Source organism: Stomoxys calcitrans, chromosome 2 (assembly GCF_963082655.1).
Source record: "Stomoxys calcitrans chromosome 2, idStoCalc2.1, whole genome shotgun sequence".
Classification (NCBI taxonomy): Eukaryota; Metazoa; Arthropoda; class Insecta; order Diptera; family Muscidae; genus Stomoxys; species Stomoxys calcitrans.
Window position 1 is genome coordinate 3454421 of NC_081553.1, and position 17491 is coordinate 3471911.

The 17491-nt window shown below is 36.3% G+C and overlaps 2 protein-coding genes across 16 annotated transcripts in view; one reads left to right on the top strand and one right to left on the bottom strand.

The window, feature by feature from the left end:
- The window catches only part of LOC106083762 (fasciclin-1), a 108680-nt gene that overhangs the window by 81035 nt on the left and 10154 nt on the right, over positions 1 to 17491 (top strand). For 8 of the 12 annotated variants that reach the window (XM_059361996.1, XM_059361999.1, XM_013247010.2 and 5 more), the window contains 7 exons: positions 4379 to 4524; positions 5840 to 5930; positions 6011 to 6231; positions 6296 to 6458; positions 6523 to 6670; positions 6866 to 6901; positions 10252 to 11029. In XM_059361996.1, coding sequence (XP_059217979.1) covers positions 4379 to 4524; positions 5840 to 5930; positions 6011 to 6231; positions 6296 to 6458; positions 6523 to 6670; positions 6866 to 6901; positions 10252 to 10460 — 1014 coding nt within the window. In that variant the 3' untranslated portion in view covers positions 10461 to 11029. Of the gene's footprint in view, positions 1 to 4378; positions 4525 to 5839; positions 5931 to 6010; positions 6232 to 6295; positions 6459 to 6522; positions 6671 to 6865; positions 6902 to 10251; positions 11030 to 17491 lie in introns of those variants that run through there. The other 4 variants (XM_059362003.1, XM_059362005.1, XM_059362004.1 and 1 more) reach the window with 2 other exon arrangements.
- Positions 1 to 17491, bottom strand: part of LOC106083760 (uncharacterized) — a 175151-nt gene that overhangs the window by 63911 nt on the left and 93749 nt on the right. For 2 of the 4 annotated variants that reach the window (XR_009396934.1, XR_009396935.1), the window contains exon 17: positions 463 to 673. Coding sequence is in view for 2 of the 4 variants with exons in the window: in XM_059361990.1 (XP_059217973.1) it covers positions 15203 to 15347 (145 nt within the window). In the remaining 2 variants the exon portion in view is untranslated. Of the gene's footprint in view, positions 1 to 376; positions 674 to 15184; positions 15348 to 17491 lie in introns of those variants that run through there. The other 2 variants (XM_059361992.1, XM_059361990.1) reach the window with 2 other exon arrangements.

Genomic DNA, 17491 nt, shown 5'->3' on the forward strand with positions numbered 1-17491 from the left:
ATTATTATAAAAAAAAAGAAACGTGTACAATATACAATTGTATGCAAAAAAATAATAATAGTAATAGAAATTATATCAGCTTTACGCTTCTACTCATCAGCTTGTTAAGAATATGGCTGAATACTCTCAAGCGTGCCAGTTTGGGAAGCAACACCTTCAATTTAATTTGAATTTTCGAAATAGTTATACAGACCATAAATCAATGCGATAATATCTAACAGGACGTTTGTTTAATTATTATTTGAAGACAGCTTATGTCGATTTAGCCTATCCCTAAACAAATCCTTCACACGCATATTCCACACAGACATTTGCTGGGAATTAAAAGGTTTGCCATTTTTATTAGTGAATGAAATGAAAAGAGCCATACAAACAATACCAACACCAAAATATCTTCCACACAAACATACATATATGTATATGAATGATATAAGTATAGAAGAAAATTACATGAATACATACACAAGTATATTGTCATCCATCCGCCAACCAAATTCATTTCGAACGGAAACAATTTGAGGAAATCAAATTCAAATTCGTACCCGTTTCCGTGTTCGTAACCGTATCATGCAAAACAGATCACCACCAGCCGTATTAATCGCTCGCTCGCATTGTTCTTTTGCACGAAGTATTTCTATTTCTAAACGACTTGTAATCACATGCGTACCATAAACTAGAAAAAAAAAACAAACAAAAGAAAATTAAATATAAAACAAAGAATATATAGTCCATAAGACAACAACAACAACAAAGCGAAAACTATGAAACCCATAATAATTGATTATTTTCGTTATGACAACCCACTCACTCACGAACGAATGAATGAATGAACGAACATGAACACCCGATGGGAAATCATAAATGATAACCGCCAACTGTTTTGCGTAAATTTCCTTTTGCACGAAAATCCAAAACCAAAAAAAAAAAAAAAACAAACAAAATATAAAAAAAAAAAATATTATCAATCCACCCACACCCACTACCACCACCACCAACCATAATCGAACATCTCCAACAACGACCAATAACTCCTCGTTCTCAATGAACTGCAATGATTGTGCCATGTGATGAACGCAATGATCTGAATTGTTGAAATGAATTGAAAATTCTCCTCGTCTTCGCCCTGCCTCAAACCATGTCAATGCCAATGAATATCCTTCATATGCATACGTGCGTTGCAATAGATTGTAAGTATTACTCAGTATATCCCTAAAATCCATACTCAATCAAACAAAAGGCTACAATAATATCCTCTCAAAAAAAAAAAAAAAATTAATAAAAGAAAAACAACAACAGCCAAAACGCAAGCTTCTTGTTAACATGATTTGTCACAAATAGAGAGCGCATTTTTGATCACCACCTGCAATTTCAAATTCGAAAATTCATTACAAAATTGGCAACAAATCGAAACCCTCCCACCCCAAACAGCAAACCATAACCTATTTGAAATTTTAAAACACTTTTTCCAAATTCCCTTTTATTCACATAATCGTACTTTCATTTTTTATTTTATTTTTTTTTTTTGTTTTCCACTTCCTTTGGCCCTTTATCTATTTTCTGATCCTTTTACATTCTGTTCATCAGTTTTCGGTAGTTTTGTGTGAATTTACTATGATGATGTGTATTTTGTGTTTCATTTCCTTCTGTTCGATCTCATTGGGAAATCCTCGTCCTACTTCACTACACTACATGTAATAAATGTGACATGAGCTATTGACTGCAGCAGCAGCACCAGCAGCCGCATTAGGAATGAATCCCTTTGTATTGTACATCCACACCCCCACCCCTACAATCACACTGTACAACACCCAGAGAAACACACATACATACATACATGTGTATATGTATTTGCATTAACTTTTGCCTATTTTACAAAACCAAAGCCAAATTACAACGCTGCTTGTGTTTGGAAAAATAGGGCGATTGAAGCGTTGAATTGTCGATAGACATGATGTTTGCCACAGCTATCAGGAAGCCTTTGTTGGCTTTACATGGTGAATATCATAAATGTATTTTTAAGTTAGGTTAGGTTCGATTTTAGTGGTTGGGTGTCGGTACCCAGCAAACCATGGGGTACGAAATCTGTACGAACTTGGGGTGCTACTTCCGATATTGAAATCGTAACGTAATCGTTACCAAAGTCATATGGAGTGGTTGACATGATTTCGAAACTAAATCGAAATCGGAAAATCCTACAGAATTCTGAACGGATTTGCAATTACTTTCGTATGAAATCGTAATGTAAAGCACAGGTAATAAAATGTGCTCCCACGGACATATTTATATCGCACGTGTAACAATAAGAATTGGGACAAAAAAATGTTGCAAAAAAGCAGACATGTAAATTGTAAAAAGATCCAGCATTACTGTGACAAGGAGATCTTGACAAGACAAGCAGGAGAGAAACATGAAGAGTCAAACAAATTAAACCATAACAAAAAAGCATCCCTCAGACAAATCGGTACGAAGATTGTTCCGAAATAGCTTAGACGTGTCGAACGTCCGACATTTGGTTTGCTGGGTAATCAGATTCACTCTTTAAGCCCTCATTCGACAAATCAGGAAAAATTTAAACTCCTAGGGCCGCAGAAGACTTATTGTTATGACACACAACGTGTCATAACAAATCACTAATCGGATAACAATTGCCGCTTGTATGGACTCAAGAAGTGAAACCGGAAGACCACTTTATATGAAAACTACATCCAAATCTAAACCCATATGGCCCATTTGCAATCGGCAACTATCAACCACTATAAAAAGTCTCTGTGCTAAATTTCAAGCGGATATCTTTTTTCGGAGCATGCGGATATGTCTTCATCCTTCAGTATTACCCAAGAAATATGATAGGTACAGTTGACAAATGACCAGCGATTAGCCATTTAAGCTTAACTAAGCGGTGGAGTCTGCTTGGAGTCAGCAACCGGTAAAGCTCTCTGAGCAAAACAAGGTATTTCGGGTAAAGATACTGTCCACAAGGGAGGCTTGTATCGCACTTCAGCTTCAACACACAACATACAATGTAGGAATTTTTGCCAACAGTCAAGATCTCTCTCTCTCCTTGCATTATAATCGAATATAGTCACAGTAAAGCTCATAAAAGTGGAGGCCACCGTGGCGCAGATGTCCGCCTATGACGCTGAACGCCTGGGATAGAACTCTGCAATTGGATATATAAAAACAACAGATTTTATAGTTTCTGATGAGATGCATCATTTTTAACACACTGGTTTTATGGCTACACTGGTTTCTCATGCATTTATCTCCAATTGTCTTAATTTTTCAACAATCAGTTTTGTAGATGGCTTAAATCGATCTATTGTATGTTATAAGCAATATGTGTGTGGAATATTAGTAAAACCAAATTTTATTTTTCTTCAAAATTGCAGGAGGCTATTATGGTATGCTCATTAAATGATATGTTTCCATTAAAATAATCAAATTACTAGTTTATTTCTTTGCTATATAGATATAATTATACAAATCTATTATAGATAGATATTTAGATACAGTAAATCTTCTATAAAACACTTTGTTTTACAATTGTCATTGGATTGTCATTTCATTGTAGGTATTTTCAAGATTTGGTCCATGTGTCCCAACCACACTGTAAAGTGGAAAGATATTAGGTGGCCAACAAATATAATACTGGAACTACTTTTGTTCAAACTTTTTCGATTTGGTTCAAATAAACTGTACTGAATTTAAATATGCTAAATTTTTCAACTTCTGAGGGAAACTTTTTTTTGGTTGAGAGACTTTTTTCCTTGATATTAAAAAAAATGTTTCTGTAAAGTGGAAGCATAATAGGAATAAAGTCTATAAGGTTTACAGAAGAAACAGAAAACATTACCTACATGCAATATACAATAATATGTATCAACATCATGATATATAGAATTCTCTGCAGGTATTTCAAATTAACTAATAACCTTCATAGAAGCATTTACTTTTCTTTATACATTTCATTACGTTTTAGCACGTTTCGTTTTTAAAAAAAAAAGTTTTGTTTGGCTTTTCAAGGCCAATTGATGTATCAAAACTCAGATTAGCTTATCATTTCAACTCTCTAAGAGAGCATACGCTTAAAAGAATTTCTCATCTCTGAGGTCTGGCTCTCCAAAATCACCAATGGCTTTTAATAGCAATATGTGGAACATTTGTGTATGCAATTTTACTAATATTCCAACCACATACAATCACACATACCACATTCTCTCTATATTGAACACTTCAACCACTTTAATGTAACTTAAATGTATCTGCATATAAACGCTTGTATACTGTCGCATATAAATAATTGTCATTCAATTAGCACAACTGCAACTAATAATTTGAAATTTCCCTATGACGTTTCTCTTTTCTTTTTAATAAACAGGAACATGGGGCTTTAAAGGCGTTCTTCGACACCATTATGTCTAATGGAGGTTATGTTTTGAATGATATCAAGAATTACACAAAAGTTACAATTCTGGCCCCCAGCAATGAGGCTTGGGAAAATCCTGCACTGGCCAATATCAGAAAGTAAGTTTTAAAGTTGTAATTATACAAAATTTAGAAATACCTAGAGGTACCTTAGTACATATTATATTTTCTTGCATATTGTTGAAACTCGAAATCACGATTGGAGCTTTCAAATGGGCCATATCGGCTCAGATTTGGATATAGCTCCCATATAAACGGATCTCTCTATCCGATTCGGTACGTAGTGTTCTGTTACGACTTTAAACAATCACGCTAAGTGCGATAAAAACCGGCGTAAAACCTGATGAAGCTTTATAATCGATCGCCCGATTTGTAGTAAGTCCTCTAGTACGTAGTAAGTCCTTTAGTACGCTCATGCCCTTCAACTAAGTTCGTTTGTGTGAATTTTTAGTACAATCTACGTTGACGGAACTCAAGATTCGCACGGGCGAACTTAGCACATTATTACTTGTTTGCATTTCGATTTATACAATTGAAAAGGAATTCAATTCGGTTAGGTCGAATCTCAGATGAAACTTTTCATAACGGTTGTTTAAAAAGACAAGATCGAAATCAAATCGGATAAGGATTTCACCCTGCTGATGCTCAAACATTTAAATCGGGGACAATTGTACCCGGCTCCATCCAATGCGCTTGCGTGACGGAATGCGGAATGAAATTTTCATTTAATTTCAATAATCATCATAGAAATCAATTATGCAACGCATTGCATAATTTTGGCCCTGACACTTGACTAAACTTGTCTGATACACATGAGCTTTAACATAGCTCCACAAAAATAATCTAAAGGCGTTAAATCGGACGATCTAGGCGGCCATTTAACCGATCCCGAACATGAAATAAAATGATCACCGAATTCGCCTCTCAAAAAGTCCATGGTAACGCGTGCTATGTGGCATATAAAGGGTGATTTTTTTGAGGTTAGGATTTTCATGCATTAGTATTTGACAGATCACGTGGGATTTCAGACATGGTGTCAAAGAGAAAGATGCTCAGTATGCTTTGACATTTCATCATGAATAGACTTACTAACGAGCAACGCTTGCAAATCATTGAATTTTATTACCAAAATCAGTGTTCGGTTCGAAATGAGCTTCGTCCATGGAACGGAAGAAGCGCGCGATAAACTTCCTTAACAGATCAAGCATTTTGATAATAAAATTCAATAATTTGCAAGCGTTGTTCGTTTGTTTCGACGATTCATGGTTAAATGGCTGTTTAAACCAGTGTTGCCAATAATAGCTAAAAAATCACCCTTTAATAAGCAACATCTTGAAGTAGATGGGTTTAGTGTGGATCTTCGTTATTTTCAATTCATTGGCATAGACTTTTCTAATAAATATTTTTTTTTTAGTAACACCGAGAGAATGCGTGAAATTTTGAATATGCACATCATTCGGGATCCTCTGAACATTGAGAACATCAAACAAAAGAATCAAAACATGGTAAGAATTGCGTCGTTCGGTACTCATACGTAGTGGATATTCATTTTGAAGAATACAAAAAAAAAATTATTTCTTAACAGATTGCCCAGGTGCCCACTCTTAGTAATCACACATTCCTGTATTTCAACATTAACGGCGAAGGAGATGACGAAGTCATTACAGTGGAGGGTGGCGGCGTCAATGCCACCATTGTACAAGCCGATGTGGCCAATACCAATGGCTTTGTGCACATTATCGACAAGGTCTTAGGTGTACCCTCGACCACAGTCTTGGGCAAATTGGAAAGTGATCCTATGCTAAGGTAAGTGAGACTGTGAACAAAGCCAATGTGAAAATCGTAACACATATTTTTTTTTGCACTGCAGTGATACCTACAGAATGGGCCAGTTCTCCAGCTTTAATGAGCAGCTGAACAATACCCAAAGGCACTTCACATACTTTGTGCCACGCGACAAGGGCTGGCAGAAGACCGAATTGGATCACCCTTCAGTGCACAAAAAGTTATTTATGAGAGATTTTTCATATCACGTAAGTTGGTCTTCTACATATCTAACTCATGGAGCTGCTCTAAACTTTTAATCTTTCCTCATAGTCCCGTGCCATTCTTGAGCGCCATTTAGTTATAGCCGACCAGGTGTACACCATGAAAGATTTGGTTGCCATGAGTCGTGAGAGTGACTCCATAGTCTTGCCCACTTTTAGAGATTCCCTGAAGATCAGAGTAGAAGAGGAAGCTGGACGTGAGTTTTTATTTTGATTGTTTCCGAATAGTTTGTATGTTTATTATTTTTTTTTTGTTGGTTGTAATAGAATATTGTAGTCGATGGTGAATTCTTAAGTTTATTTTTAATATGTATATTTGTACTAATCTCTATTGAATTTGGTTTTTACTAAACTTTTTTCAAATCTTCTTAAACACCACCAACCATACCAAGATCTTCATGATGAGTTTGCTTCTCATGAATGGAATGGTGAGTCTTAAGAGAAACTAAAATTAACCATGCTTCAGCGTCATGCGAACATAAATCGCAATTACAATGCATTTTCATACACAAAATCGTGCATACACACATATAACATACATAAGTAGTAATCATTAAATATACCACCTATGCATTTTCATTTGCATTTGCAATTTACGCTTTTACGTGGTCAAGATAATCTATACGAATTATTGAATTTTATGAAAGTTATGTCAGATTATAGACCGATTTGGACGATGAAAGGAAGCCATACTACAACCCAGAATGTAAAAATTATACTTTTAAATATAAAGCAGGAACCAACACTAAGAACCCAAATATTGGCACCAGAACGTCTTGGACACATAACCTCATATTTTGCACATAACCTCATACAACTCATATCTCTAATCCGTCAAAAATTACAACCAGTTTCAATCGTCAAAAAATCGTACATAGGCCAAAGACCCAACATCAGCCCAAAAATTAAATGTTCTCAAAAACAAAAATTAGTGATATTGTCTGCATTTTGTTTTGGGCATATTAGTAAATACTAACAATTTCCCCAATACGTATATAGTATTAGTATTTAATATATTTGCCAAATTTTGTCCGAATCAGTCCACAACCTGATACATAAACCGTTCTTCTGATTTGGCTCTGTTTGAGCCCTAGAGAAGAACCCAAATCAAATATGATGCTTGAGATGCTTGGAGTGTGTTGAGATTTACAGTTGTATTATGACTTGCAACATCTATGCGAAGCAGGTCTAAATCGGTCTCCATCTTGATATAGCTCCCATATTAAAGGATTTTTCAATATTATTTATTAGGTTCCTTCAGAAACAGCTCGCATGTGGTTAATGTGTTTCCCACCCATTATGACGTTCAGAATTTTTAAACGAAAATCAAAAGGCCTACTCCCTCTTTTCCTGCTTTCCTTTGAACCCTAACGCAATGAAGTATATATATATATATAACAAAAACCCCCTTTGTGACCATCATTCGTCCGGTAATCTTCTCGATGTGACCAATCCTTCAGAGTACATCCCAAAGCCAAGCTGGTCATCTAGTTTGGATCCAACCGTATTTCTACGCTGTCCGCAGTCGGCGCATGACCAAAGAGAAAGTTCCCTTAGCTTTACAGCAGTGGTCGAAGCAATTTGTCTAGCCACAAAAACCGAAGGCATTAGGTGTAACATTAAATTCAGTGCAACAGATGACGTCGTCCTCAATGGGGCTGTGACGCACAAACAAGTCATCATTTGGATCCAGTTAAGTATTGAACTGTAGCAGGGTTTTGAAGCGCCGTCCACCAGACCACAACCCTATACAGCACTATTGGTTCAAAAACTGCAGTATGTACTCAGTACATGACAAGCGGTTTAAACCAATGTTTATCTTGCAGATGTATAAGGCAAGTGTTGCATATCTTGCGCTTTCAGTAAATGGAACATTCTCTACCCCAAGGATACAGGTGGCACTGTGGGTAACTTGTGTCTCCTGCTGAAAAGAGCTACTTCTGTGTTACACGGATTTACGTCTAGACCACTTTCGGCAGCCCACTTCGCTGTAGCACACAGAGCTTCCAGGAGTATATCTCTAAGAGGGCTGGGAAACTTTCCGCCTTTTTCTTTCAGAGACAATAATATATTGTTAATTTTCATATGCCAAAGCAGAGGAGACAATACACTTCCTGAGCGGTTTTTAGATCTACAGATCCCTAGCCCACCGTTATGCATCTTTTAGTAAGTAAGTTATTAGTAAAATAGCTAACGGTAATGTTGATGAATAGAAAATCCATGATTATCGGGGGTTTCTTTACCTTCAATGTCAAGAAAGCTGCCATTGAATATTCCTTGACAGCGAGAGAACCCTCTATGTAGGCGACCAGGCGACAGTGCCTGGCGACTTAAAGGAGTCGAAACTTATTAACGCCCAACGGATTTTTGATTCAGACACAATTTCCCCAATAACCTGCGACAAATGCATTTTAGTGTCCACCTCTTCTGATGCCACGTTGTCCGTTGGAGAGTTTCTGTGAAAATTGTGTATCATTACACATTGTCCATACATTCTCCAACTTCTGAAAACATTGCACCGTAATAGGTCACGAGGATAGGATTCCGAATTGCACCTAGAATTTCTTCTAGCTCGACTTATGGACGTCTCTCGTCCTCTGCAGTTTCCACTTCCGCAATTTTTTGCCAATCCGCCATTCTTTTGTTTAGCTGAGGGACCACTTCAAGGCTGTAACGCTGATCAGAGATGCTGTGGTCATCCAACACTTCCCAGTCGCATATCCTTCTGCCTGTTCCTGATACTAAAGGTCGGCTTATTCTTAATGTATTCGATAAGCAACTCACCCCTTTCGTTGATATCCCCATATCTGGTGCATTAGCATCACCTGCTACAACGAGGCTCTTTTGCCCTGCAGAAGCGGCTTCAACCAGAATTTCAAGGCTTGATGGCAGCATCTCTGAATTGAGCGCCATATATAGGAAAGCCAGCCAGATTTACCAAAACTTCGACTTCAAACACCAGTACAATTATATATCCTGAATATCGAGGCATTAGAAATTGCTCTGATAAGAAGATAATATATCCTATCTTGTAGGTTATATTAACTAAACTGATGTTAGTTTTTTGTTTGTTCAACTGGAAATGTTCGATCATTCTTAGCACCTTAAGCCAAGTACTGAGCTCATTCGTAGCGAAGTTATCTATGAATTGATTGCAAAATCCGACAGACTCTATTCGTTGCCAGAACGCAAACATAAAAACAAAGGTAACATGCAAATGCCCCTCCATTTTCACATAGTATTGGGAATATCTGTGGACGAGTATTTATGTTGGGATAGATAAACATTGACCCTTCTCGGAATTTGGGGTACCATACTCCAAGAATAAACTATGGATGATTTTACAGCGTAGTTCTATTAAAAATCTACTTGTTACAGTTAATTTCTTTCACCAAGCTATTGTCACAGAGCACGAATTTTGATTATCATGGTGAAATGGCAGAATATACTGAACACTTTTCACTTTTACAGATGACGTTTGGCCACAATTGTCCACCAGTGCTGCCACCGCGAAAAACTTATCTCACAAAAAATCCCCCTATTGGTTCCCTAGAATTCTAGTCCTGTTACTTGATATTATTGCTTATTATTTTATAATTGGTATTCCTTTCATTTAATCTATGACCAGAAAGTTTGTATCATGGTCCCCGCATGTGTCATGTCATTAACGGCTAAGTTCATAAATTTTACTCAAACCATTGTCGCTATCATACAAACTGAAAATATCTCAATTAAACTCTTCATCTTATCCTCTTTTTGTTGTTTGCTAACATTTTAGGATATGTCATCATATGGAATCACAAAAAAATCAATGTATATCGCCCGGATGTTGAGTGTGTCAATGGCATCATTCATGTCATTGATTATCCAATGCTGGAGGAGAAGGATGTCGTCGCGAGCGGAGGTAGTTATCAGATAAAGACTAACTTCTGCATATTGTTTGCAACTCTCTTCATCATTATAGCAATAGGAAAACAATCTTTCTAAACCAAACCAACCAAAAATCAATTCTAAATGCATACTCCTAACTAAATATTTAAATCATTCCAAATCGAAACCAACAAACAACAAAAACAAACACTCCATTAAAACACTCCAACAGTAAAATAAAAAAACACACACACACACTTAAAACAAAAAAAAAACGAACGAACCAATTGTGTATAAAGTGAAACAACAAAAACAACTACAAGAAACCACGGGACACAGGAATAAATCATTTTTCCCACACACACACACACACACACACAAATTGCGAATGATATAGAAACTCAAAACACATACACACCCATCGCCAAATAAAAACATTAAATGTCCCTAACATTGAACTCATCAACTCATACACACAACTCCCCACACACGCTCAGACATTTGTGAAAAAAAAAACAAAATATTTTGGCATTGTATCTTTTGAATTGATGAAAACAAAAAACACTTAACCAAAATTGAGCCACTTTAGCCTTAAAACACGCATTAAAGTTTTCAAATGAAAAATCTAAAAAAAAATTGAAAAACCAAAAGAAAATAAAAACCTTAAACAAGAAATCTATAAGAAATTCGTAGTTAATACATAAATGTTTCAAATTAAAAATAATTTCATAGCAACCACCCGTTTTAGTTTTGCAATAAAAAAAAGAAACCGAAACCGAGCCTTATTACCACCCACTATATGCATCGATTTTAAAGTTAGTTTTTTGTTTTTGTAATTTTGTTTTCAACCTTCGAATTAAAATTAAAAGAAAAACTAACCAAAACATACCGCAAATACTCATCCACCAACAAACTTATTTTTTTTTTTTTTCATCGAAAAAGTCCAGTTTTGTATTTAAAGCCGCCCGTTCTTTTTATTATTATTTAATGCATTTAAAACAAGGAAAACACACACACACACACGTACATTCATAACTATGTACACATGTATGCCTAAAGATTTTGGCTTCTGAGTAGAATTTTCTTAGAGAAAAACTGAAAAACAGAGTAAAGCCCCAATATATAAAAACAAAACCTCATAATGTACATTTACACTAAAACTCAATAGAAATGGGGAAATCCCAAATTCAAATCGAATAAAATTCCCAAGCGAAACAGAAAAAAACTCTTTCGGCAAACTGGAGAAAGGAAAAAACCGTAAAGTAGCTTTTACACTTTCTGCACTTATTTATGAATTTTATTTGTTTCTAGCCCATTCAGCATCAAGTTTGTTGTTCCTTATAGGGAAAACCCACCAAATGTTCTACAAGCCTAAAATGCGGTATTTGTTTACGGTGGTGGGCATAAAACCCCGCAAGGCATACAAACTACATGGTCGTTATATTCATAGAAAATGTCCATTCGCCTTTTTGGTTAAAATTAGAGGTCTGCACATGGGTCGTGAGTAGCCATGTCACGCGTGAGTCGTGAGTGAGAACCAAATACAATCACATGATCGTGCGTGAGCGTTATTGAATTAAAATTCTTTGTGTATGAGCGTGAATCACGACTCACAACGCTAATCACGACCCACGAGAAAATCACCAACCACGAGATATCACGACTTATAAGAAAATCACGACTCGGGGTTGGTATTCTATTCTACTTTCGGAAAAGTTGCTACATTTTTTAATTGTTTCGCGAGCGAAATTTCATGGCAATCATTGTTTTCGTTTCCATACCAAAATAGGTTTTTATACCCACCACCGAAGGATGGGGGTATATTAATTTTGTTATTCCGTTTGCAACACATCGAAATATCCATTTCCGACCCCATAAAGTATATACATATATATATAAATCTAAGACGATCTAGACATGTCCATCCGTCTGTCTGTTGAAATCACGCTACAGTCTTTAAAAATAGAGATATTGAGCTGAAACTTTGCACAGATTCTTTTTTTGTCCATAAGCTGGTTAAGTTCGAAGATGGGCTATATCGGACTATATCTTGATATAGCCCCCATATAGGCCGATCCGCCGATTTAGGGTAAGACCCTAAAAGCCACATTTATTATCCGATTTGGCTGAAATTTGGGACAGTGAGTTGTGTTAGGCCCTTCGACATCTTTCGTCAATTTGGCCCAAATCAGTTCAGATTTGGATATAGCTGCCATATAGACCGTTCCCCCGATTTAGGGTCTTAGGCCCATCAAAGCCACATTTATTATCCGATTTTGCTGACATTTGGGACAGTGAGTTGTGTTAGGCCCTTCGACGTCTTTCTTCAATTTGGCCCTGATCGGTTTAGATTTGGATATAGGTGCCATATAGACCGATCTCTCGGTTTTGGGTTTTGGGGCCATAAAAGCCACATTTATTGTCCGAAATCGCTGAAAATTGGGGCAGCTAGTTGTGTTAGGCTCTTCGACGTCCTTTCTCAATTTAGCCCAGATTGGTCCAGATTTGAATATAGCTGCCATATAGACCGATCTATCGATTAAAGGTTTTGGGCCCATAAAAGACGCATTTATTGTCCGATTGCGCCGAAATTTGGGACAGTGACTTGTGTTAGGCTGTTTGACATTTTTCTGCAACTTGTAGACCGATATCTCGATTTAAAGTCTTGGCTCCATAAAAGGCGCATTTATAATCCGATTTCACTGAAATTTGACACAGTGAATTATGTAAGGCTTTTCGACATCCGTGTCGCATATGGTTCAGATCGTTTTATTTTTAGATATAGCTACTAAAAAGACCAATATTTTGTTATACACAATTGAACAATAACTTGTACATATTTGTATTTGGTCCAAATCGGAACATATTTCGATATAACTGCTATGGGACATAACGTATGCAATTTTCACCGGATTTTGATGAAAGGTGGATTACATATATACCCGAGGTGGTGGGAATCTAAAAAAAGAAATCTTGAGCTCATAAAAGTCATAGTTTTGTCCCGATTTCAAAGAACAACCATGCCGAGTGCCAGGTCGATCTCTCAATTTCGGGTATGAGCCCAGAAATGCGCTTTTATTAGCCTTTTTCGTTGTACCACCATCTAAATATGAACCAAGTCTAACCATATTTGTATGCAGCTGCCCTAAGTCCTGTCTTCCCATTGAAGAAATAGATACATACTCTTTACTTTTTTACAGTACTTGGCCCCTCGACGTCTACGGTTTTATTCAGTACTTTAAACGAATACACAGAAACGACACAAAGTGAAATAATTTTGAGTTATTCCTGGTGATTTTTCGCTAATTAACAAGGTATAGATGTTTGGAAAAATCTACCAAAAATTGAGGTTAGCCTACCAACCTACCAAGTGAATAAAAACCTACCAATTTTGGTAGGATCCTACCAAAAACGGCAACACTGCTTGTGATGTATTATTCCATTTCTATACCCTACACCAACACTGTGGTACAGGATATTATGGATTTGTGCATTTGTTTGCAACGCTAAGAAGGAGAAGAGCTGGACCCATTGATAAGTATACCGATCGACTCAGAATCACTTTCTGATTCGATTTAGCCATGTCCGTCTGTGAGTCCATTTATTCTTGTAATCAAAGTGCAGGTCGTATTTGTTGTCCAATCATCACGGAATTTTGCGCAAATCACCGCATATTGGCCCAAGGACGAACGCTATTGATTTTAATAAAAATCGGTTCAGATTTAGATATAGCTCTCATATATATGTATCGCGCGATTTGCACTTAAATTGCCGTAGTAAGAACAATTTTCAACCGATCTGCACAACATTTGGCACGGATTGTTCTGTTACCGATCTTAACATATGTGCGGTATTATATCCATATTTATCGTCAGATTTGCGCTATAGCGCCGTAGTATCTACAATTATCAAACGATCTGTTTAAAAGTCGGTTCAGATGTAGATATAGCTCTTATATACATATATATATTTATATATTGCCCGAATTTAAGATTGTAGGGTAGGTGTAGGGTATTATACAGTCGGCTCCGCCAGACTTTTGCCTTTCCTTACTGTTTTTTTTTTTTTAAATAGCTCCAAATTTTTTTATGGAGAGTTACCTACGCATTTCCTCCTAACTCATTGAGCTTCAAGCTCCCTTTTCTCACTGAACACGAGACTAATTTTTAGTAGTGGCATGGCAATTGATTTATTTTAAATTAAAGTTAATGGATTTACACAGTTTGGGATCACCAGATTAATTGCTTCTTTATAGAAACTTGAAAAGCAAAGAGGGCTTTTAAAAAAATTAAGGAAACATTAGATGTCGCAAAGAGCACTGTTTGTCTTCTTCGTCAAATGGTTATTGCAATGATTACTTCGGTATTACCTACACATGTGTGTATGCATATTTGCGGAACTCGTTCCTGTGTAAACGAAAATTTTTTCGATTTAAATTTGTCTTCTACCAATTTCTCGTATTTCTCCATTTCATTTGAGAATTATCATTCACCTAGTTTACTAGCCTTTAGTTCTTTTGTACAGTTGCATTCATGCAAGTTTTCCTTTAAGATTTTTTTTAGTTTTAAGCCTTTTTTTATTGTTTTAATGTATTTAATCATCATATAGGTAAAGAAATCATGCATATATCCTCATAATATTTAATTTTCAAAAAAAAAAAAAATGCAACACAATGCAACAAATGATTATGAAAAAGTGTAATAAATGAAAAAAAAAAAAATAAAGAAGTGAAAAATTTTATATGTACTTACTTTTTTCTTGCCGGATTTCTTTAATTGTACGAAGAGGAAAGATCGTACGAAGCAAACTAGAACTGGAAATGAACCTTGATTCAGTGTAAATTGTTTAATATGGGAACTTTATTTGCCTCCAAGCGTAATAGTTCTCGAGAGAAGATCACTTAGTGAAGGAGACAGTTGAAGCCAACTACCAATCCCCAACTCTTCAATGAACTTATACGGCTCTGTTCCGGTTTTCACAAAAGTTTTCGCTTTCGAATTCAACCTAGAATGCAAATTTTAATTGTTCTTAAAATCTTTCGGATGGGAAAAATATGTGAATATGCATTCACATAATCACATTTGCAACTTATTTCTAGCATCAGTTTCTAGCAGATGTTGACAAATCATCAATCAATCCAAACACATAAAAAACCATGTTGGTATGTCATACATACATATATAAATAAATGTACTTATTTGACTTGCGAAGATGATGAAAAAAGGCAAATGTCACTCAAATAAATGCATTGATGAATTGTTGCTTGCAGGATAAATAAACTCCTAAGATACCCCAGACAAATAATTGTATGTGCAAACAAATTCTTGCCGTTTGTGTCCAGGACCAGTAATTGAACAACAATTAAAGAACAAAATTTTCATTGCCTTGAGCGCTTTTCCGTTCCATAACTAATTTTTAATTTTCTGTTTCAACTCCATCTAAAGTACCGTTATGCTCAATTTCTTAGGATGTTAAAATTTCTATAGAAAATCGCTGATTTCTATGAAATGTATAGCAATTGGTTTGTATCAACTTTCTTTTTAATAAAATTGGTAAGAGATTTATCTTTTTTTTTGCCAAAAAGATCCACTTGGTGATAATCTTTCGGGTAAGAGGCGCAGAATGATTATTGAAATGAGCTTAGTTTAGTGGTTACTGAAAGTGGAATAGTGGAAATTACAGTTGCAGTCAATCCACACCGCAATACAGTAGCCCTTTGTTAACACTCTGGCAGCGTTGAGCGGAGTGGATGTACACAAACCAAACATGAGTTCGAAGTAAATACAATACAAATTGGATCTATCCAAGATATATTCATTTACAGGTAGTGGCAGTTGCCCAACAACAAAATATTGAGTGCACTATCTGTCAAAATCAGAGTTGCACTAATCACTGATTTTGGCAGATAGTGCACTCAATATTTTGTTGTTGGGCAACTGCCACTACCTGTAAATGAATATATCTTGGATAGATACACGCTGAGACGCTAACTTTCGAAGAAGTAAAGCTATCCTCTTGAAAGTTTGCTCAAATACTTTTTATTAGTGTAGGTCGGTTGGTATTGTAAATGGGCCAAATCGGTCCATGTTATGATATAGCTGCCATATAAACCGATCTTGGGTCTTGACTTCTTGAGCCATCTAGAGGGCACAATTCTCGTCCGATATGAAATGTTTAATTATAACTTCAACTACTGTGCCAAGTATGTTTCAAATCGGTTCATAATCTGGTTAGCTGTCATATAAACCGAACTTGGATCTTGACGTCTTGAGCCAATAGAGCGCGCAAATCTCATCCGATTTGGCTGAAATTTAGCATGAGGTGTTTTTTTATAACTTCCAATAACTGTGCTAAGTATGGCGTAAATCGGTATAGAACCTGATATAGCTGCCATATAAACTGATCTGGGATCGTGATTTCTTGAGCCTCTAGAGGGCGCAATTCTTCATCCGATTTAGCTGAAATTTTGTACAACGGCTTTTCTCAGGACCTTCAACATACGTGTCTAATATGGTCTGAATCGATCAATAGCTTGATACAGCTCCCACATAAACCTATCTCCCGATTTTGCTGCTTGAGCCCCTACAAGGTGCAATTCTTATCCGAATGAACTGAAATATTACACAATGACTTCAACAATGTTCAGCATTTAATTATGGTCCGAATCGGACTAGAAATGATATAGAACTTGATATTGCTTTAAAAGAGATACCGCGCATAGAACTCGACAAATGCGATCCATGGTGGAGGGTATATAAGATTCGGCCCGGCCGACGTTAGCACGCTCTTACTTGGTTGTTCTAAGTCTTGGCTCTACTCTAGCCTTTTATAAAGATGATACACAATTGAAAAAAACGGTCTTAAAAAGTAAAACTGGAAGAAGGTGGCTTCATTAAAACTTGCGCCTAAAAGATACATACTTAGCTTGTAAAGTGCTTACGAATTGTGTACCTTAGGTAGTGACATTAGTAGGGCGGTCAAAATTTCAGCTCAATTCTCGTTGGTTTATTTTACTCCAGCATGGTTGCCACAGGCAAACTAACAGACCGGTGTGCATAGGCGTACGCAGAAGTTTACAGCTTTAGAAAAGGAAAGTAAAATATCGCAATGACAAATTTAGTATATTTAGTTGCATTGTGTTGTATATT